The sequence below is a fragment of the Ambystoma mexicanum genome, chromosome 11 (genome assembly GCF_040938575.1).
Source record: "Ambystoma mexicanum isolate Mex_15411 chromosome 11, UKY_AmexF1_1, whole genome shotgun sequence".
Lineage (NCBI taxonomy): Eukaryota > Metazoa > Chordata > Amphibia > Caudata > Ambystomatidae > Ambystoma > Ambystoma mexicanum.
In genome coordinates, this window is record NC_090934.1 from 563768233 (window position 1) to 563790382 (window position 22150).

A 22150-nucleotide genomic window follows, 5' to 3' on the forward strand; every position below is an offset into this window, starting at 1 on the left:
CTTTGGGTGTCAGAATAAATCCCAAAAATTCGACCTCAGTGACATGAAAAACACATTTTTCGAGCTTGGCAAAAAGTTTATGTTGGCAAAGTTTTTCAAGGACCGCCCTGACATGATTTTGATGGTCAGCTTCTGAAGATGAGTACACAAGAATGTCATCTATGTAGACGACAACGCAGACATCAATGAGCTCTCTGAGGACATCATTCATAAAATATTGGAAGGCGGCCGGTGCATTGCATAGTCCAAAGGGCATAACTTGGTATTCAAATAGCCCATACTTAGTGCGAAAGGCCGTCTTCCATTCATCTCCTTCCTTGACCCGTACCAAGTGATAAGCTCCCCGGAGATCAAGCTTAGTATAAATACAGGCGTTTTTTACCTCGTCAAGGAGTTCCGGGATCAGAGGTAAGGGGTACCGTTTTTTTTTACTGTTATCTGGTTCAGAGCACGATAATCTATACAGGTTCTGAGGTCACCTTCTTTTTTTGCTACGAAGAACAGAGCCGAGGATGCAGGGGACTTCGACGGACGGATAAAGCCATTGGCCAGGTACTGGTCTAAATACTGTTGCAGATGAAGGTTCTCAGGCTCGGTAAGGGCGTAAATCCTACTGCAAGGGGGAGTTGCACCGGGTAGCAAATCTATCTGACAATCGTATGATCTGTGGGGTGGCAAGGTGTTAGCCTGTTCCTTTTGAAAAACATCTTGGAACTCTCGATACTCTAGAGGTAATTGTGGACCGTCAGCCGTTACTGACGCTAGGCCAATGTTGGGTCGTGGATAACAAGTTGGTGTGCACTCTGGGAACTTTATCGTCTTTGCTCGCCAATCAATCTGAGGATTGTGTTTCTCCAACCAAGGAATCCCTAGAATTACTTGGAATTGAGGAGCCTTGATCACGTCGAACACAATTACCTCCTGATGCCCGTCTTGGCCTAGTATCATGACTTCAGTAGTGGTATGGGTCACTGGTCCGGAGGCGATTTCCGTCCCATCCACCGTGGTAATGACGTCTTTAACCACCTTTGGACAAAGAGGTAAGTTCATCCTGGAAGACAATTCGCGGTCCACATAATTTCCAACTGCTCCACTATCAATGTATGCCTTAATTGCATGCAAACGATCCGGTTGCTCTGGGTTTACGAGGACCATTGGCATTATGAAGTGCGAGGTCAAAGAACTGGTTTTTACGCTCGGCAAGCGGACCTCTACACTTGTCGGGCGAGGTTGTTTCCCGGCTCAGGCTTTTCAGAACTCTTATCAGAAGCTCCCACTGTCTTCTTAGGTGGTTTCACCGGGCAATCTCGAAGAAAATGTCCTGAATTTCCACAATAGAGACATAGTTGCATTTGTCGTCTCCTGTCGCGTTCTTTCTGGGTTATGGGACCCTTTACAACCCCAATTTGCATAGGTTCGACGGCTTCAACTCCTTTGGTGTGACTTTGAGGCTTAGGGAACACTTGTGTTTCAAACCTGGATCGATCCACCTTTCTGTTTTGTAGTCTGTGATCCAATTGGACCACCAAATCAATGTACTCTGAACAATCCTGAGGAGGATTCACTACCTGGGCAAGGACGTCTTTGAGTTCGCCACGCAAACCCCTGTGAAAAAGCGTGATTCTTTTGTCTTCAGGCCATCTTGTTTCCACGATTAGCCTATTGAATCATGCAATGTAGGCCAAAAGATCTTGATTGCCCTGTCGTAGGGAAAGGAGTTCGTTGTCCAGGGCCTGCCCCTGGGAATGCCTTGCAAAAAGTCTTTCCATATTTGCCTGGAAGGTCGGGAAATCGCGAAGGATCGGGTCATCCTGTGTAACCAGAGGGATCGACCAATCAGCGGCACTGCCGCTAAGATACGAAAGCGCAAAGGCTACCTTAGTCTGGTCAGTCGGAAAGGCTGCAGGTCTACAAAGAAAGTGCAATCGGCATTGATTTATAAACACTGCAAACCTTTTAGGGTCACCAGAGAAGCGTTCAGGCGGTGCCAATGGCACATTTCCGGGTAGGTTGATTTGAACAGGATTGGCTGAAGCCGCTGGGATATAGCTCCCTCCTGAATTAGGTAGCGGGGTTTGCCCCGCTTGTGTCTGTAATAACTGTCTGGCGAGATCATCAGTTCGTTCTTTTGATATTATCAATTCCCTCCTAAGGGCATTTGTTTCCTGGCGGGCAGCATGAACTTCAGCTCTTAATTCCCCTAATAACTGGGCCAGTTGGTCTGTGTCGGAAGTTTCCATAGCGCCTGGGTAGGAGGTTATTGGTGGGCTTCGCGTTCTGTAACGCTCACCTGATTCCCACGGAGGCGCTGATCCCGGCTGGGCTGCTATCGTTTCTTCAATTGAGAAGCGTAGAGCTCGGACGACTCTCAGGACTGGGCTTCCTCTTATCGAATGTCTGACTTGCAGGGTAAGTTTTCTACAGGTGGAAGAAAAAGGGTTAATCACCGTTTGATAGGATTCCTTCTCCCACTAATCGCCAGTTTCTCCCACAGCCTAGCTTTCTACTTGTCTCGGCGAGCTCTCCATCCTGCGTCTGGTGCAGGGGTGCGTGGATTCCAGTTACGTCACTGGATGAGTTCAGTGTTGAGGCTCAAGTCTTTTTCGGCCTTAGTTGTGGCACTGGTGCTGGGATGCCAAAGAGCGATGCCGCCATTACTGCACGAGCGGATGCCTGTAAGTATACTGTAGTCTTTAGGCTTTAAAAGATGGGCACCTCAATAATGTCCCTTTACCTTTGTTTCAGGCCTCGGGATGCTGTGGGCGTAGTTTTCCGTTGCCGCTGCACGTGCCGATGCACGTAAGTATAATGTTCGTTGGCCGCTTTTAATGGCACCTCTAATAATGTCCTTTTTCTAGTTTTTAGGTGCCGGGATGCTGCGGTTGATGCGGCCGCTTCTGCGCGTGCAAAAACTGGTAAGTTAAGATGAATGCGACTGCCTTCACCCAAACCCCTTTTTAATTATGTTCTTTGCCTTTCAGGTGCAGAGAAGCTGCCGAAGAGAAGGCCGCGGTTAGCTCCGTTGCAATCACGGATGGATCAGGTAAGCGGGCGCGGCTGCGAGCGAGTTGCACTTTTCTAACCTTATGTTTATTCTTTGCAGGTTTTGCCGGTGACTGGATTCCGGGATCTGGTAAGTATTGTTCTGTGTCTTTCTTCATCCACAGGTTGCTGCGCGGAAGCTGAAGATGACTCTGGACCTGGAATGCAGGAGCCGACTCGGTGAGCGTCCTGCTGCTGCTGCAGAATAACGCGAAGCACGTGTTTTCCATCGGGCGTGGTTTAAATAGCAGAGAAGTGCTTCCAGTGTGTGTTCTTCCACCGGTTCCACCCAGGTAAGAAAAGAGTTCCTGAATGGAGGGAATAGTTCCTCCCAGCCCTGATGGCTGGGGACTTCAACCAGACTGGATTGTTCTGGGTAAATATGCAGCATGGTCTGCCTCAGGTAAGTCCACCCAAGCATTATTACACTGTTTATCAATATGAGCCCGGCGCCTATGGCACCGGGACTGAAACCCTTCATGAGCCTGGCGCCAAAGGCGCCAGGACACGGTCCAAAGGGCCCCTGTAGGGGTCTGCTGGGTCCGGAGTAGTGGAAGACGGGTCTGCTTCCGAGGGCGCTGGGCCAGTCCTGGCCCCTCGGGAGTAGCGCCCATGACACTCTTGCATGACCTTTGGTGGTGGAACCAGGGTTAAGGACCCTTCCATAGGTCTATCCTAGTGTGCTGGAGTGAGTGGACTTACCTGAACTTTACTGAAACCTTTATCTAACTTTGGAACTCTTGTATTATTCATAACCACTGGCATTGCAATTCATTTATGAACTTAACTGAAGAAGTATATGCTTTGGAACTGGTGACATTTGGGTACAAGGTTGCAAACCATCTTATTGTTGGAGCATTTTTCCTAAAGTCCACTTGGGGTAGGACTTTAGAAGACTCACTATTAGGAGTATAGGGCTCCAACTCTTAGGTTTGGCCTGAACTACCCAAAAGGCTTGGTAGCAATGGACAAGCAGCCAGGCTTAGTCTAGGATGGGGGAAGGGCTGTAGTTGAGTACAAAGACCTTTGAGCACACTTATAGTCACGGAAACACCTGCACGCTGTAGGTATATACACATATGCTTATTTTTTATATATACCAGGCAATGTTAAATTCAAAACAGATATTTATAATAGATATTTGCTGTGGCAATACTCATTTCAAACAGTAGACCTTTAGATGATAATCCGGTAAGTACAAGAGTAGTTTCAGGTTAGCAAATTATGCATTAACCAACATTTACTGAGTTAGTAATACTGGTAGGTTAACAACTGTAGGAAAGCCTTATCTTTAGAAGTCCAACCCTATCTGAGGCATGAGTGTCTCAAAATGTCAGATAGGGGAACCGGGGGTGGGGGGGACAGTAACCCTTGGGCAGCAGAATAAAGGAAGGCAGATGCTGTCAAATAGCAGAAGAAGTGTTTTCATAACATGTAAGTAATGGAATTGGATTGAAAGGGTTCTGAGGGACTAAGTAGGGCTCCTGAAAGATTTTGGGCCCTAGGACGGATGTACTTGGTCACGGGAGAACACGGTTGGATCGTCCACGCCAACATCATGCAACAAGCTCAGGAGGAGCAAACACAACGCAACAACTGCCCAGGTAAGCACCCAGGAGTGAGACTGTACCTTCTATATTGAAGAAAAGCAATGTCACTGGCGCATCCCCACGGGAAGGCGACAGCAGCTCCGGTTTGGGTCTCTGACCTTGGCAGTTGGTGGAAGAAGCAGACAGTCAGACTCGATCACAGGGATGCCCAGCAGACGATCTTTGCAGCACTTGATTGTGGAGGCTCGACACAGGCTTTGTAGCAACAACGGTTGTTACCCGGCAGACTTTCTTTTGGTCCGCAACTTTTCTGAGGAGACTTCTACAATCAAGATGGAGTTTCTGTAGGCTCAGGAAGATGTCCGCAAGTTGCAGCCAGAACCTAAAACGATGCACTGCAGCAGTGCCAGAGGTCCCAGGGTATTCAGGTTTTGCAGGCATGGAAGGTGAAAGCACTTTGTGGGATGGCTCAAACTGCAGATGGTCTCGAGACTGGTTAGGCCCACCACCAGTCCAAGAGAGGAAGTCGTCCGGTCTGGATCTTCCCTGTCCCACAGAAGATAGGGCTGGAGCAGCAGCGGTCACTAAGTCGGCTTTGGTGGTCGCTGGATGTAGCTGCAAATGTCCTCTTCTTTCTTCTTTGGAATGGAACTTCCAGTGGTTGAGTCTGGCTTCAGCATCAAGCCCCTCACCTTTTATGCAGGGAACCCAGCCAATCGGCATGCCTGCGACATTCAAACTCTTGGTGGTGCCTGTCCTAACGGGACAGGCCAGGCACCCAGTTAAAACTGGATCCAAGCAGACGCACTGGAGGACAAATACCTGAGGAGTTTGTGTCCTCACAGACACACTGGCACATGCGGGTGGGCTTCCCATTGGGAGCCCATTGAAGACAAAGGAGTGAGCAGGACTCCCCCCCCCCCCCCCACCTACCACCCTCTTCCCCTCCCCCCGGGTTAGCAGAGGAAGGCTCAAGAAAGGGCAAGCCATTGTGAGTTGGCAACAAAAAGAAGACAGGCACCATTTTAGGTCAATGTTGACCCATGTGTCCTTTACTGCAGTGAGACAGCAGCCTGCGTGTAAAGATCACAAAAGTCGTTAAAAAATGTCCACTGCCACCAGCCACTCCACTTGCCACTGTAACTAGAAAGTTACAAGAGAAGTGAGAAAAGGGATATTATGTGTCCCCTCAGCCCTCGACATATGGTGGGGTGGGCAGATCTCGCAATCGAAAAGCATAGGTAGGATAGAAACGATCACCCTAGCCTGGTAACATTATGTTGATACAGGAGAATAAAATCAAGAGGGGAAGCTCGAGGAGCTCCGAGCAACACTGCACAGAAGGTGCTGTGTGCTGAAACAGTAGAATATAGATGCCATTTGAAAAGGATGCAGGAAAGCAGACTCCATCAAAATTAACCAAAAAGGGTTCCCAGAGTCATAGAAAAAGAATGATTGAGTGAGGAAAAAGGGTACCACTCACTCAGAGTCAGAAAAAACCCAACAGTCCAGCAAAAAGTGTTGGGGGGGGGGGGGCTCACTAAGTGGGGAGAACTACACACACGATGGAAATTCCAACTAACACTTAGGGTTGGTCTTTATAAGAATTAGGGAAGCTGTTTGTATTAATTCTAAAGAGTTGTGTCTACTTGACTTGCACTGGTAATTCATGTGCAATTCTATTTGAGGCAATATTTCCCTTTGATTTTTATCTGCTTAGTGTGCACTGATTGTAGCCCTAGACCACTTTCCCACCCTTACTACACCTTGACAGCTCTTCTAACTCAACTTGATTGGGTTTGGTTGACCTTTCAGTGTCTTCCCCGCTCACCCTAATAGTGTGGACTCCCAAAATCTCCCCACCAAAGCAGATTTTGGAGTCCGTCTCAACAACTATCGTAGGTACAGCGCCTAATGTTTCACCATGTTTGATTACTCGTTTTCTTGTGTCATTTAATGTTGAAAGTGGTTCTCGACATTCACAGAGTGACAAGTAACAATGTTTGTCTTTAAGAGCCATAAGGTGAAAGCAGTCACATTGAAATGTTTGATTTTTGTATAGTCTCTTTCCGAGGATCATGAAAATGCTGCTGCAAACAGAGGGAAAATACTTGTCCTCCGAAGAAAGGTTGAAGAATTGGAATCCCAGGTTGCACAGAAAAATGAAGAACTACAAACAAAGGTACAGAGAACCCACAAAGTAGATCACATGAATTACCAAAGGTCATTTTGGTCTGGTAACTGTAATACTGTTTCTGATAACTGTAATTGTAATACTGTTTTCCCATTGCTAATTATCTCTTGGATGTGCCCTTCCAATTTAGGTATGTCACAGAATAGAAAAAAAGGCTCCTTGTGGGAGAGAGGTCAGAGGAGTTTTTAGAAATCAAACTTAATCCTCTTCAGATGTCAGATATTAGCTGATTCCACATGAAAAGGGGCAAAGATTGAGAACTGTCTTTCTTTAATGCCAGGAACATACAAACGTTAGAAACTAGTTGACCTATGAGGCAGAGCAAAGTCTGAGAGCAGCAGTAGCCTGTTAATGCATTCACCTCTGACAAGTGCTAGACCTTTGTACCTGGTGATATGTTTTCCCTACATAACCATTTTAGGTGTGTACTTGTACCAGTGAACAAACTCAAATCTCCAGTTTGACATTTTGTTTGGCTCCTCACCTCAGGGTACTTCACATCCAGAAGGTTTGAAAAAGAATGGAAAACAATCTCAAATGTTCAAATAATTGTCTGGAATATGTCTAATATTCCAGCATAAATATACTGCACAGGCCCGGTCCACTATAACCTGCTGTGTACTCCATCACGTTTCATTTTTATAGATGACTAGTTTCAATTGTAACCAAAATGAAAAGCATCAATTATTCCCAATATATAAATAGTAAACGTAAGTTGAATACATTTCAAATTCTTTTAAATATTGCTTCAGTGCACTTTGACCCCAACATTATATAAGATTTACTTCATAGACTAAAAAGTGTCTAATAATACATAATTTCAATCTTCTAAGTGCATTTGATTACAAGACCTTATGAATTGTGAGACAATGTAAGCTTTATCTGTACCTTTTCATTATAATCCCTTTTGAACTGAGACCAAACTGCTCAGGTAGGGTTGTTCTGCAAAACAGTCAAGAATTAGTTGAAGTCAATAGTGTGGGGTAAAATGTATTCCCTACACAGAGAACATTGGCTAACGGCTACTTTCAGTTAACACTTTACTTATTTGCCAGGGCTATGGGAGAGTCAGAAAAAAATATCTTAATGCTGTATTATTTGCTTTATCTTAAATTTGAAGGATGACATGGCGCTATTCTTCAGGATCACCACAGTCGAGTCGCAAGTAAAAGATACCTGGATTTAGATGACTCATTGTTATCATGAAATTGCTCTGGGTTTTACAGGGAGGGCTTGCAATGTTAGAACTTTTTAAGTCAGATCCAATTGAACATCACACTGATGACCACATTAAACTGTGATTCTAATGCAGTGGTTTGAGAATTGTTCCCAAAATGACAAAAGTGACAACCTATTCAACTCTCTATTTGCACGGAATACCCTCCTGGGTGTTTCTCTACTTGCTCAACTTTTTTTTGTGTCACTGCTCATGTTTGAAGTGTAGCGAAATAACCACTTCCTTGAAACTAAACTAAATAATGGCATATAGGTTTTCATTTTTGTGAGAGATGGAAAAATTACATGTTATACCAAATTAACGTTCAAATGGACTTAATTCCTTAATATAGGTTGGTTGAGATAAATGCCTTCAGATTCTAAAGGTTTATGTTAAAGGATATTTATACCACGCACTGTCACCATTGGAGTGGTGCCCTGGCGCTCTGGCAGATCTGAAAAGCAAAAGGGTAGGTTAAGTTAGTGGGACTGAGCGGGAAAAAGTTCAAGAGAGCGGTTATGTGCTGTTGGCAGCTTCAGTTCGGTTTACACAGTTCGCTGAGCATGGGTGTGATTTTCCGGTCGGTAGTTGTCATGTACTGTTGTGCGAGGTTCTGTGTGGTTTGTTTCGTTGTTGAGGTGTAACCAGGAATTCCCCCTGGTAGTAATCTAAACTAATAGTTTCAGGATGGGTGAAAGATAGTGTAAGGATACACTTTTTCATGAGGATATTGTTCTCAGATGTGACAGTCTCATGTATATAGCAACCAGCTGCTTCTTGGCTAAAACTCATTCATAGGGATATATCACCCAGTCCATTTATTTTCTCAGTTTACTGGCACCACGACACAGCACTCAGTCACTTCTTTGCAGCACTTCCTCACAGGAATATAGTGCCATTCTTGCGTTTTGTAATCGAGCCCCGAGGTGCGTCCATGGCTCCCTCATTCTTGACCCTTTGTGGCCCCAGTTCACTGGCAAGGAATAAAGTGCCATTCCCATTCCCGGTACTGGATATGGTGCCCTTTTCTTCCTCTCTTCTTAAATAGGGATATGGTGCCCTTTACACTGGCAAGCAGTGTCCTAAGCCTCAGTGGCCAAGTGAGTCCAGTGCGTAGGGCCACTTGCCCTCCAAATCATGGATAAGGGGGAGTCATGCCTCTTCATCCTCCTTGACCTCTCAGCTTCATTCAATACCATTGGCCACCGCATATTTCTCTCTCCTCGTTGACAGGATCATATTCTCTGGCGCTATGCTGAATTGGTTTACCCCCTACCTCTGGGGCAGACGCGAGACTGTCTGGACAAGTTGGATTTGAACCTACTTCCAGTGTCCTGCGGAGTCCCCCAAGGCTCCATCTTCTCACCAATCCTTTTTAACCTTTTACATGGTGCCTCTGGGCCACTCCTCAAAGATCCAAATATAGCCATCTACAATAAGCAGAGAGGAAATCAGTTGTCTTTGCGATTACCTAGCCATCATTCAGTCTTGGATGTTGACTGCCTACCTCAAACTTCACCCATACAAGACTGAATTTGTCCTCATCGGTCCCCTGCTAAACAACTTGTCCAACAATGGCTCAATGATGTACTCCTAGAAGTATTTGATTCACTACTCTGGGATTCAGCAAAATCCTTTGGCTTCATCATTGACAACAGCTGGTCCTCCCAGAAACACATAGCCAAGGCGGTCCAAATGCCCTGGCCCCGCATCTCCACCCTTATTAAAATCAAACGCTTCATCCTGCTGCAGGACTTCCAGACCGAAGTCCAGGCCCTTGTGGTCTCGCACATCGATGGGGGAAATGCCCTCCTGACAGGACTTCCAGCCGCTCACGAAAGCAGTCCATCACACTGCAGTATGCGGTCATCTGGAAGTGCTCAGAAGTGTTTTGCAGTTGTGCTGTAGTACTGCCAGGAATGCTGTTTGTCCCAGCGCCATCGTATCACGGCGAAACGCTACAAGGAACTGCAACTCCCATTCCTCTGTGCGTGTCTGGCCCCGTGCCCTGCCTCGGAACTAGCCCACAAAGAGCACGGTGCACACGTGCGTGCATCCGGAAGTGCTCATAAGAGTTTTGATTTTGTGTTGAAGTGCTGCCAGGAACGCTGTTTGTCCCAGCTCCATCTCGCCCCTGATGGCTGTATGCATAAGCAGAAGCTGCTTGCCCTCGTATCACGGAGAAACGCTACAAGGAACTGCAGCTCCCAATAAATATAACCTTGGGACTTACTAGATACATTGGGACCTACTCTGGGATTTACTCACTGGGCCGCTGGACTCGTACTTGCGTATCACGCTGATTACGTTAATGTGTTTTCATTACTTCACAGTTCCTCTGTGCATGTCTGGCCCCGCCCCCTGCCTCCCAGCAAGCCCACAAAGGGCATGGTGCACACACATCCACGCACGCACCCAGAAGTGCTCAGAGGTGTTTTGCTGTTGTGCTGTTAGGCTGGAGGCAGGAGGAAGGGGGGGCTGGGGCTTGGTTTCATTGCATTTATTGCTTTACAGTAATGTTACACATGTTTATACGAGTCCTTGTCTTTGATGATATTGTGATTGCTCTGTGGTACATTCTACTTCATCGCTTATTGACATACTCTTCTTTTCTGATTTGTTGAATCCCTTTTCTAATATTCCCGCATAGGTTTTAACAGGCTCACAAGGCAATCTGATATCATTTGCAGCGAATATATATTCTCTTGGTAGCAAAGGCTACCCTTTCTGTTGACAATATGGTGGGGGGCACTGTGTTGCGCTGCAGAAGATGTATTGAACCTTCCAGTATGAACGGCATGCACAGTGCTGTGCCGGCTGCTTGTAATAATGCTGTTTTGTCCACAGCAGTGGAACAGGTATTGAAAGCTGAAGCGCAGGCCTGCTCCGTATCATTGGACTTAACTGACAACAGAGCTAATAAAATACCCCTTATGGCAAAGGCACAGCCAGGATATGACATTGGGTCATCGAGTAATGTGATAAGTGCGCACTGCACGATGGCCCAGGTTCATGCTACAGATTTCAACCACTCAATTCCTCGTGATGTTTTATATTCCATGAGGGAAATGAATGACTTGGAAGTGGAGAACGAACTGCAACATTTCTGTAGATCGCGATCTTTAAATTCAGTTGATATAAACTCTGAAGCACTGAACGATTTCTCTATACTAGCACTGGTGGTGGTCTCTGAATTAGATATGTGTGTTAAGCTGTCCCTGGAAGCCAGGACTCCGTACAGGATTCATTCAAGGGGGGTGGATGAGGTTAATCTTTATTCAAGGGTCAAGCCGATTGTAAAATCCCCTAGAACGACCATGGCCTATACGATCCTGGGACACAATCGACAGGGGCTGCCCCTCCCTGTTTTACTCCCCCTGGAGTTTCCATCTCACAAGCTCATAGGTAATAACTTTAGGGGAGTTGGCACTGCCCCACTTAATTCATCTCCCACTCCCGCCCATGTCAGTATGACTCAAGCGGAGTACGGGGAAGGCTTATCTAATCCCCAATCTAATGATGTAAATGATCAAATAGACTCTCAGACACCTTAGCGGTCTTGCGCACAGGTTGCTGAGGAGTCGTACTCCTTTCCTGTTATAATCAGAATTCTTGATCTTTTGGACAAAGGCCACAATCTGACACACCTAGATGTAAGAGAAATTAAGGGGTCTATTGCGGATATTTTTTCCAAAATCGACCATATAGAGGGATTTATTATGGCAGGAGAATTTTATGGTCGAAAGCATAGGGAATTTCGTGATGGTCCTTTAGGCATTGTCCCTTCTGCCAAAAATACATCAATCATAAACCAATCGACACAGACAAATGCTCTGGACACTCCTGTTACAGAAGGGTACATGCCACAAATTCCCATCAGTGATGCTACCATAAATATGGAACTGACGGCTAAGAATATAGCTCGGCATATTGATGTTGGCCTTATCTTGGCAGCTGTTACTGGACCTACTCGTGAAATGGGAGCCATGATTCAAGATTTAAAGGACATCAAAGTGCAAATCTGCTCTGGGCTAAGTGAGAGGGAATCCATGGGTACTAATGAGATTGGTGGTCTAACAGACGGTCAAATGACTAGGGACCAGGCGGTAGGAGGTCTAATAGATACCTTTAACTGATCTAATTGATCAGGAAAAAATTGAAGAACTTAAGGATGCATCCTCTCACACTGCATCCCTATTCCTGTCACTCCGCCATAAATGATTACAGAATAGAGCTGCTAAGTGGAGAGAAAATAGGAAAAAGTCCTTGGAACTACAGACCAAAAAATCTGCCCCTTTCTACAATAAAATCCCATAACTCTAACATCAAGTGAATCACTGCAATGAGCGGTGAGGATAAGATCATTGACCTGACGCAATTGAGCGAGGAAAGTCGATCTCACCTTCAGTTAAATGACAAAATGAAACTTCAAGTAGATACTGAACAAGCTATCTTGGGATTAGCCAAAATAAGAAAAGCTGGTGAACCAATAAAAACAGGGCAGCAGGAACATGCAAGTGTTTGAAATGATGTAACGAGTGAAATAACAAATGCTCCTTCTCTGAAACAAACACTAAAGTGTGAAGTGGCCCAACCTATATTATAATTTTTTTTTCCCGATAGAAGGTAGAAAGAAAACTGTCACCTTAAAACCAGTTAACCAGGAGTCCGGTCGAGCTTTAATCATGCAGGATGGTACTTACTCCAGCTCTGGTGCCCCTTCTGAATTGGCGTCGAAGCCAATGTCCTGTGCTGAGGTATGTCAAATAGGGATTGCAAATAACAACAATATGAACCCGGCAAGTTGGAATGCTGCTCTTATGTTGCCAGATAGTAGCAAGAAGGGGGCAGTGGTTAAAGGACCTTCCCCTCTCTCTCCTTTTAGAGTTTCCGGAAATATTTCCAACATACCAACTGCTGATCTGGTTGTTCAAATTCCTTTACTGAAATCATTGAGACAAGCTCTCTATGAAGATTCGATAACCGCAGAAATTTTAAGTACATTAATGCAGGGCCCCCTACAGTGAGAACTATCACCTAGTATCACTGTTAACACCAGTGTTTCTGTGGCACAGGTTAGTAGTAAAGTCCCTGGGAACAGGATTGAGGCGACTAGTCAGGCAGAGATATTTTCTGAGGGCAAGGACGACTCAGGTGATGCTCCCCTACTTAGGGAGGTCATTAAGGTTACTCCTCCCAATGAAAACATCCCTAATCCTGTTAATATTATTGGCTGGGTAGGTAAGGAGAGCAGTATTGGTAATCTACAAATGAATCGTCCTGTAATCCTAGATGTAATTACACACATTCCTGCGTTAAGAAATTTGATATCGAGGGACTTCGAAAGGATCTCGCTACCTCGTAGCAACAATCAACGAATGATTAACTATTTAGCATCTTCAATAATATACAAACTTATTTGGTTTCATAGAGCAGAACTCATGGAGTTGGGCTTTGAGTTGCACTCCTTAAGGAGTGAAGCCGACGCACAGGAATTCTTGAATTCTGAAGCCCCTAACATGGGCAGTGAAGAAAGCCAAACCAATACAGGTCCTGGGGGAACAGCAAATGTGGGAACTACCACTACGCAATTATTGACAATGGCTGGTAACATTAAGGACTGGTCATGGGTGGAACCCCTCAAAATCTGAAATCGGGCCTGCATAGCCTAGCTACTGCCATAAATTCACTCTTTGCTTTTGGAACTCGTGCGGTTTTCACAATCTTGTTAGTTGGTCTGGCTCTCTTCCGCCCGGTGAACTTCCCAATGTGTTATTCCTACAGGAAACCATGAAATTGAATTATTTTGCTTTACCTGGATTTAAAATGTATTGTACTAAAGCTGTTAAGGCAACGATGGGTCGCCCATCTGGTGGGCTGGCGATAGGTGTGTGTAATTCTATGCTGTGCACTAGTGAATCAATCTTTTCCTCTGACTCTATGATGGCCATTGAGACGAAGTTTAAGGGTAAATCTCCCTGGTCAATCATTTTAATAACATAGTATGGGAACCCTATTAAGATAGCCCAAGAGATCCTGTGTGATGATCTAGATTTGATCTTGGAAAGCGTTTGTTCGCAGGACTATACCAGCGATCTAATCATTGGCGGGGACTTTAATTCGAGTTGTCTCACTAACAAAAATATATCAATTGTGGATTATTGCAAGTCTAAGAAATTATTAGCTAGATCCAGAGGAAAGACGTGGGCTTCTTCTTTCTCTGAGTAGGACATAGCGTTTGTACCACCGGCGATTGATGGTCCTAAATACTCAGGGAGAAGAGGCAATGCTAGCTCCATGATTGATTTTATTTTTTTGTGCCTCTCATTCTTTGAGATATTTGGAAGACCTTGTAGCTGTCCTTGATATAGATCGCAGCGATCATGCAATTGTTCAACGAACAATGAAATCTCTGATTCCTTTACATGCTGTCAACCCACAACTTGAATTCTTGGAAATTGACAGATCCATGATTTCTCTGCGATGGAATGCTGGTGTTTGTCAACAAATGTCTGCTCTGGTGTTTCAAAAACTAGAGAATCTTGATAGAGACCTTTTGTGCTCCACTTCTCTTATTCGATCTGAGGAAATAGTCTCCAAGATTGTCTCTCAAACTCTGAATCAGATGAAAGTCAAACAAAGACAGCACTATGTTGCACATAAGCACTCATTTGATTACAAAGTAAAACTTTTAAAACACTCTAAAAATAGAGATCTGAGAGTCTTACAAAAAAAAGGTGCTTAGCAATTTTGGGGCTACAAAAAACTTGATTATGCAAACCTCCAAAAATAGACTCAAAGGGCTACAAATTGAGTGTCACAATACTATGAATCTCGATATGTTAAAATACATCTGTCAACAAAACACAAAGGAAATTTGGTCATTAATCAAACTAACTGGCACTCTATATGGCACTGTACTTCGCTCCCATATTCCTGCATTAATTTGGGAGGATCATATTTAAAGCACATTTTGTTTGCCTAATAAATTTAAAGATTCATCTTACTTGTCTGCTATGAAGGGACAAATATCTCCAGTTGAGATGAGTCTACAGGACATTGAATGGCCAATCGGTCAACTGAACCCGTCCAGCGCCGCGGGGCCCGACGGGATTCCTCCTTGTGTTTACAAGACAGATCCAGCTTTATGGGCAGTAATTTTGAAATCCAAATTTGATCTAAATCTTGCAACTTTCTCTCTAACAGAGTCTTGGGTGACATCTATTATTGTACCTATATACAAAAAGGGGAACCCCTCCTCCTCTGATAATTATCGCCCAATTGCGTTGACCGATGCCGCTGCAAAAGCTTTTTCTATACTTATTCTGTACCATTTGGAAAAATACATCTCTTCTGAAAATATCCTTTCAAAGTACCAAATTGGATTCCGCAAGATGATGTGCACAGTTTTAAATGCTACTGTCATGTCGCATATTTTGGCACAGACAAAACTTAAAGACGCAAATCCGGTATATGTGGCCTTTATTGACATGTCTGCGGCATTTGATACTGTGATTAGAGATATCCTATGGTGCAAAATGTATAAAATGGGGATTCCTAAGGAGTGATTTTTTGGATTCTAAAGTTACACACAGATGCATCTTACAAAGTGAGAATCACTGATGAGGGTGCTACCACTTTTTCTATTTCCACGGATGTAGGTTTGAAGCAAGGGTGCAACCTGGCAGCCACTCTATTTAATTTATATTTGAGTGACTTAGATGACCTATGGTCTGCCGATGACATCTATGCAGTAAAATTGGGAGCTAGTTGACGCCACTGGATCGCATTCTTTGATGATATCATCCTCCTTGATCTTGCCCCTTACGGCCTAAAAAAGAAATTGCTTACCTTTGAAAAGTTTGCAAGTGCCCATAATATCAGGCCAAATGCCCCCAAAGCAAAGACAATGATATTCACGGCAGGCAGAACAATTAGACCTTTTAAATGGGCGATAGATGAGGGTCTAATTGAGGAATGCTCCAAGTTGACATACCTTGGGTACTCGTTGAGCAATTATTCATCATTTAAACATTGGTCAGAAATCCTTAATGAGAAGTCACAGCCTTTACTGTCACAAATGAAGGTGATTTTTGCAAATTCTGCAAATATTCGATTTTACCCTTGCTAGAATTTCTTACACTGCAGTACGTCTTATTACGGGTGCACCGAAATTTGACAGAATTACCCCGTCCTACACAAACTACGTTGGCTTCCTCTCTAGTTCAAGATGCTGTTCAAGACTGCATGTATCCTCTACAAAGCAGTCAAGAGTATCACACCAGCGTACTGTGCGGCTTAACTCCACATATCTGGTGGCACACGCTTCTTGACCAATCTGCTCAAATCGCAACACATTTGCAAAGAGAGGACCGCAAACAATCCTTCTCTTGTCGCGCACTCAACCCCTGGAACTCGATCCAGATATTGGCTCAGAATGCCCCCACAATTCTCCCAATTTGCAAATCTCACAAAAACCTGGCTTTTTCAACACCTGACCAAAGACCCAATGGACACACAGACCGCAACTCACCTAATGTAAAAAATGTTTCCAGCCCAAATACTGCTACCCACACCCTGTACAGCGCGCCACTGCACTCCAGGTAGGTCAGCGCTTTTAACAATACAAATAAGATAAATGTTTTTTGTGACCGTGATTGGGTTTGCTGTGTCAGGTGACTAATAGCCTTCCAAACCATCTACCAGGTGGTCTAAGGGTTAGTCTCCAACTGTGTCCTTAGGCTCTTGGCCTCTGATTGCTGATTGCTACTGTAGGTCTGCTTTTATCTGTACTTGGTCTGTCTGGCATGCTCCTACTCCTGCCTCTGTGATACTCTGCTCCTATCTGCACAGCATGCAGTGGGTCCACTGCCAATCCTAGTAGGGTTTCTATAGCTCTCATATTAACAGTTTGGTTTCCCTGAATCTAATTAGCTAGTGGTCTGCCTGTTTTCAATGGGACCTTTGAATTGGTTAATAATATTAAATCCCATAGTGGGTCCATGCAAACCCAAGAGTTCAAAAGACTTGTCGGTCATATTGGTATCAGTTGGATGCACCGCCTTGACATTGGCTCTATGCTGTCTTGCTTCATTAAGTCTTGGCTCTCCGTGGCTCTCCACTGTCTGCTTTTGCAGTGCGCCCACTCAGCACAGCCCAATCTGTTCCTCCTTCATATACATTTTTGTGCACAGCTCATGGGGATCCCCATTCGCAAGTGGAGGTCTGTGAGCACACACACTCAGAATGCATTTTTGGTGTGTTTTCTCTAGGGGCCATTAAAATGAGTTACAGGCCCCCAAATTGACAGAAAAACCAGGCTCACACATCAGTTTAGGGTAGTAATACTAGTTTGCCATTTATATAGCTCCTTTATCCCATTAGTTATGGACTGAAAGCGCTAACTACCACAGGAATGTATGACATTTCTCAGAAGGAATATTATGCATGTGTGCATTAGTATTAGATGGGGAGTTAGATGGGCTGGCCGTGTCCCATTAAGCTACCCCTGATGGTCAGGCATGTGGATGGGTGCAGGGGGTGGTCAGGAGAGTGCGCATGTGTAAGAGACTCGTTATGTGTCCATCTAGACCAAATTTCTGTCATATATCGTCTCTGCATTCTGATGGCAGAGATGTTGTGCTCCATGTATTAGTCCGGTGTATGGAGGCGGATGTGTGCCTGCGGCTGTTGTCCACCGAAGAAGTGGTGCTTTACTTGAGGCTCAGATTGGACCTTAGCCTTTGTCGTCCAGCCTGCTCCAGGAATTGCACTTTACCTCGATCTGTAGAGTAATCAGTAGAGACACCGACTGTGACCATGACTAGGTTTCATGAGGTAAGTGAGAGAGGGGGAAGTTCTTTAGGTTGCTGCTGTAGTAGCAGAATAAAGACTGCTTTATTTACCTTGCAGTAACTATCAGTCATGTGTGTGTTTTCATTTTCTGTCATTGGCCACATCCTGCATTCCCAGAGTGCCCTGTGCACCATCTGACAGTCTTGCCTGCAAAACAAAGCTCACTGGGCCTAAGACACCCAGGGCCCTGCCTGCACTCCTGGAAGCCATTTGGAGCACTTTGATTGGCTATTCAGAAGGTCATGTGATGCACCTCCTCCCTTATTCAGTCTCCCCTGGGCATCCAGTTTCGTTGTCTGCAAACAAGGACCAAAAGCAGCAATGGGTAACTCCCTGTTCAGGCCTGTTTGGGCCGGTGAGGGCCTAGGGCCAGAACCCCTGCTCAAGCAGGATTTCACCAAGCTCACCCTTTGCCTGACTTCTACTTCCATATATAGGGATCCTTCTACCCATTGATTATCCACTCACCTCTGAGCTTCTGTCATCTTGCAGGACCAAGAAACATAATTTGTTTGGGCTTGTTAACTGTCTTTTGGTTCCCTATAGCCCCACTCTAGCCCAACTTGGAACTCGCACCTGCTTCTTATTCCCTTTCCGCTCACCCACCTACCCTCTTTTGGGCTGAACCCTTCCTTCTTTTTCTTCATTTAACCATTTCTTCTACATTTCATCCATTCCTCCTTCTATTCGCTCTTCTTCTCTTCTCTCGTAGCCATCAGCCTCAGCTCCGTAATCTTCTGCCTCACTCTCTAGCATTCCCCATCTCCTCTCCACCTACTCTTCTGCTCTCTCCTATTGCACGTTCGCTTGACCTATGGAATGCACAATCCTTCTGCACCAAGTCTTCCTATATCACCAACCATTTTGACTGTCATCATCCTCAACGTTCACTTCTTGCTATTACAGAAACTTGGATCTCCTCTCATGACTCTGCTGCACTAGCAGCTTTCAACACTGACTCTATCTTCTCCCACATTCCGCGACCTGTTTGGTAGTGTGGCTGTGTGGGGTTCCTTATCAATAAGGCCATCAGTGCTGCACTTGTACACCCTCTGACCTGACATCACTTCTTCCTCTTTTGGATATACCACTATTTTTGCTGTCTCTTATTGGATTTCCATTTCCTTGAGCCTCAGCTCCTCCTTTCTTAAATAGTATACAGCTTAAGCATCAGAAGTAGTCATTAAAGAATGAGAAGCTCTCTCATCAGATTCATCTTATGCCCTCTATGGTTTCATGTATAATAGGACCATTACTACTGCTAGGCCCTGCCCCAGCATCATTTACACCACTAGCAACAGGTAAATCATTTTTCCTTGATTCCTAATAATCTATCAGTCTCTGCACTAAGTCACGTTTGTTTCCCTAAGTAGTTCAACCCTTCTTTCAAAATTTTCAAGTATCCAACTGTGTGTAGAGCAGGAGTAGTACTAGTGTTTGACTCCATACTGTAATATGTTATGTTACTTTTACAGGCCTAAAAGTTGTAAAGCTTAGAGTTCTGTTAAACAAGAACAATAGTTTCTAGTTAATCTACACTGAGTGCAAAAGACCTTATCCACCACTGAGCACCATTATGTTAAGCTGGATTTCCAAAATCAATCATGGGGTGGATTTTGGGAGGCCAACCTAATATGGTGAACAGGGAAGACACTGAAGTCTAGCCAACCCCAATCAAGGTAAGGTAGCAGAGCGGCAAGTCTAGGAGGGGAGTGAGAGTGGTCTAGGACTATAGTGAGTCCACACTGAACACCACCACTAATTCCAGTTCGGCAGGTAAGTACAAAAATATCCAATAATTTATTAGGCCTTTAAAATTCACAATAGCAAATGAAATATTTACCCCACACTTACTGTAAAACAGATGTATACTTTCAACCTTCGGTTAAGATAGAAAGCATGTGATTTAATAACCAGTGTAACACAGGAAAGTACTTGTATGTATAAAGTTTGGTAGAAACACCTCAGAGTAACCACAAAACAGTTACTCAACACTTAGTAAGTCCAGCTCTAAGATGGTTTGGGGTCTTGTGCCCTAAAGTCATAGTTGTCAAAGTAAATCTTTTCAATAAGGTTTACTGTGGGATTGGATGATGCCAGTGATTATGATTCAAAAGGTCAAAAAGTGAAGGAAAGTTCAGGTAAGTATCTCACTCAATCCCATACTCTAGTATAGGCCTAGGAAGGGATCCCTGACTAGGTTTCCACCAACCAACGTCAGGAACGCGAGAGATGGGGGCAGGACTTTATGCCCATCTAACTGTATGAAGGACAAGGCTGAAGGAACAGGGAAGTGAACTTTTGTCTGACTCTGATGCCTCCTGAGACCACTGCTGAGGTTCCAGCATCCATTGGGGGATGCAATCTTATGTGCTTGGTTTTGTCTAGGAAGGCTCAGCAGTTGCTGGTGCAAAGGTATATTTCGGATACAGGATTTAGTTTTGGTCGGTTGCGTTGCTTAAATATTGGTTCCAGACATTTCCTGCAGAACACCCATGCAAAGAAAAGGTGACTTCTGCAGAGAAAGCAACCTCAGGACACCTCTATAAAGTGAAGAAGACTGATTGTATTGGAAGTCACCACAACCAGGCGGTGACCGGCGATCTTCGGTGGATGAACAAAGGAGCAGTTCATGTACGGATTCCGTTAATGCAAGAAGGCTGAAAATGCAGGAGTAGGTGTCCTATAGTACAAGCTGAAGATCCTCCAAGTTCCAAGGGTGCACTCTGAATGGCAATGGCTGCAGAGAGGTAGCCCAGTAGAGAGCTAGTCTGTCGACCGGTTGATCCAGGGGCATTAGTAAATGCTCAGAAGGCACAGATCCTCATGTAGGGGTCAATACTGCTTGTTCCCACTGGTCCAGGGTTTGAAGCACTGACAATGGTTTTCTTGAGAGCAGGCAGAATGTCAGGACTTCAAGGGGACTTCACTGTAGTTTGTGCTGGTCAGCTGTTGGGGTCGTCCTCCTCTGGTTGTCAGCAACTTGCATCTTCGTACTCGTCTTGGCCCCAACGATGAGCTGCAGCGCTGCAGGAAGAGTCCTTTTATCTAAGATCTGGACTGAAAGCTTGCCCATGTCCACCAATGTTAAGGATCTGCAGCATTCAAACTGGCAGTGACTATCCAATCATGGATAGCCACTGGCCACATATTCTGCCCATCAACAGTCATCAAGGCCCCAGGGATATGAAAGTGCACAAGTTCAAATTTGAAAAATAGGAAAACATCCACTGCCACCAGCCAATCCTAGACACATTGGGCTTCATTACGAGTTTGCTGGTAAACTCACCGGCATCCTTGTTTCCGGATCAGCAAACTCTGAGTCTGCCTGCTGTGGCCGCTGTGCCCGATAGGTCTGACCCTGCCAGGCGCAGCAGCCACAGTAGGTAGACCAGTCACGGAAGCACCAGCACCTTTAGCAACGGTGCCGGTGCTTCAGTGTCCCCACACCCATAGAGTCCTATGAAAATGGGGAGGTACAATTTGCCAGCACCTGACTTCCTGGGCCGCCGTGCTCGTAATGAGCTGGTGGCACCGGGAAGTCGGGTGCCGGTAAAATATTAAGGGTCCGGTGGCAACCCACCAGTAGCATCGGCACGGTTACCGTCAGACCCATAGTGAGGCCCACTGAGTTTGTAACCCATAAGTTACAAATTGAAAACATCTAAGGATGCAAAGTGTACTAACTGGACTTCACCTTAGGGTGATGTGTGCAGTTGTAAAAAATACAAGAAATTCATATAGTGAAAGTCTAAGCATTAGTAGTCTTCTGGATGGATCAGTATCCCCATAAAAATGAGCCCAAAGCAAGGGAAGTAAAGCAGAAGCCTAAAATGACCTCCCAAAAGTCAGGTCCAGATTGCAAACCAGTAATCAAAAAGGGCTGCTGGCTGAACCCTGATCTACCTAGGTGGGGTCAAATAATCAAAACACAATTGATCAGGGTGACCAAACAAAGCATAACACACTCCAGTGTTCGTTAAGTTTATGAAATGAATGTCATTCTTTTTGGGTTTTGACAAATGCATTTTAGTTTTAGCCAAGTGTTTCAATACATATATTCATGATAAGACAACATTTCAACAGGACAAACAATAGTGAAAATACAATGCATATACATAATAGTGACATTTTAGTCCATACACTTTGAACTGGACAGGCATCTGAATACCAAGGTCCCATTCACCATTCTGGGATCAGGTGAACTGGTTCAAGACGAACAGTGTTGGTGTAAAAGCAATTTACAATAATAGCAGTGTTGACATTAAACTGAGTGTTTAATGTCAACTCTGG

At 44.8% G+C, this 22150-nt stretch overlaps 1 protein-coding gene across 4 annotated transcripts in view; it reads left to right on the forward strand.

Annotated features, from left to right (window-relative positions):
* The window catches only part of LOC138503575 (golgin subfamily B member 1-like), a 1546163-nt gene that overhangs the window by 279182 nt on the left and 1244831 nt on the right, over positions 1 to 22150 (forward strand). For all 4 annotated transcript variants that reach the window (XM_069623402.1, XM_069623405.1, XM_069623404.1 and 1 more), the window contains exon 5: positions 6655 to 6774. In XM_069623402.1, the coding sequence (XP_069479503.1) occupies positions 6655 to 6774 (120 nt within the window). The remainder of the gene's footprint in view (positions 1 to 6654; positions 6775 to 22150) is intronic.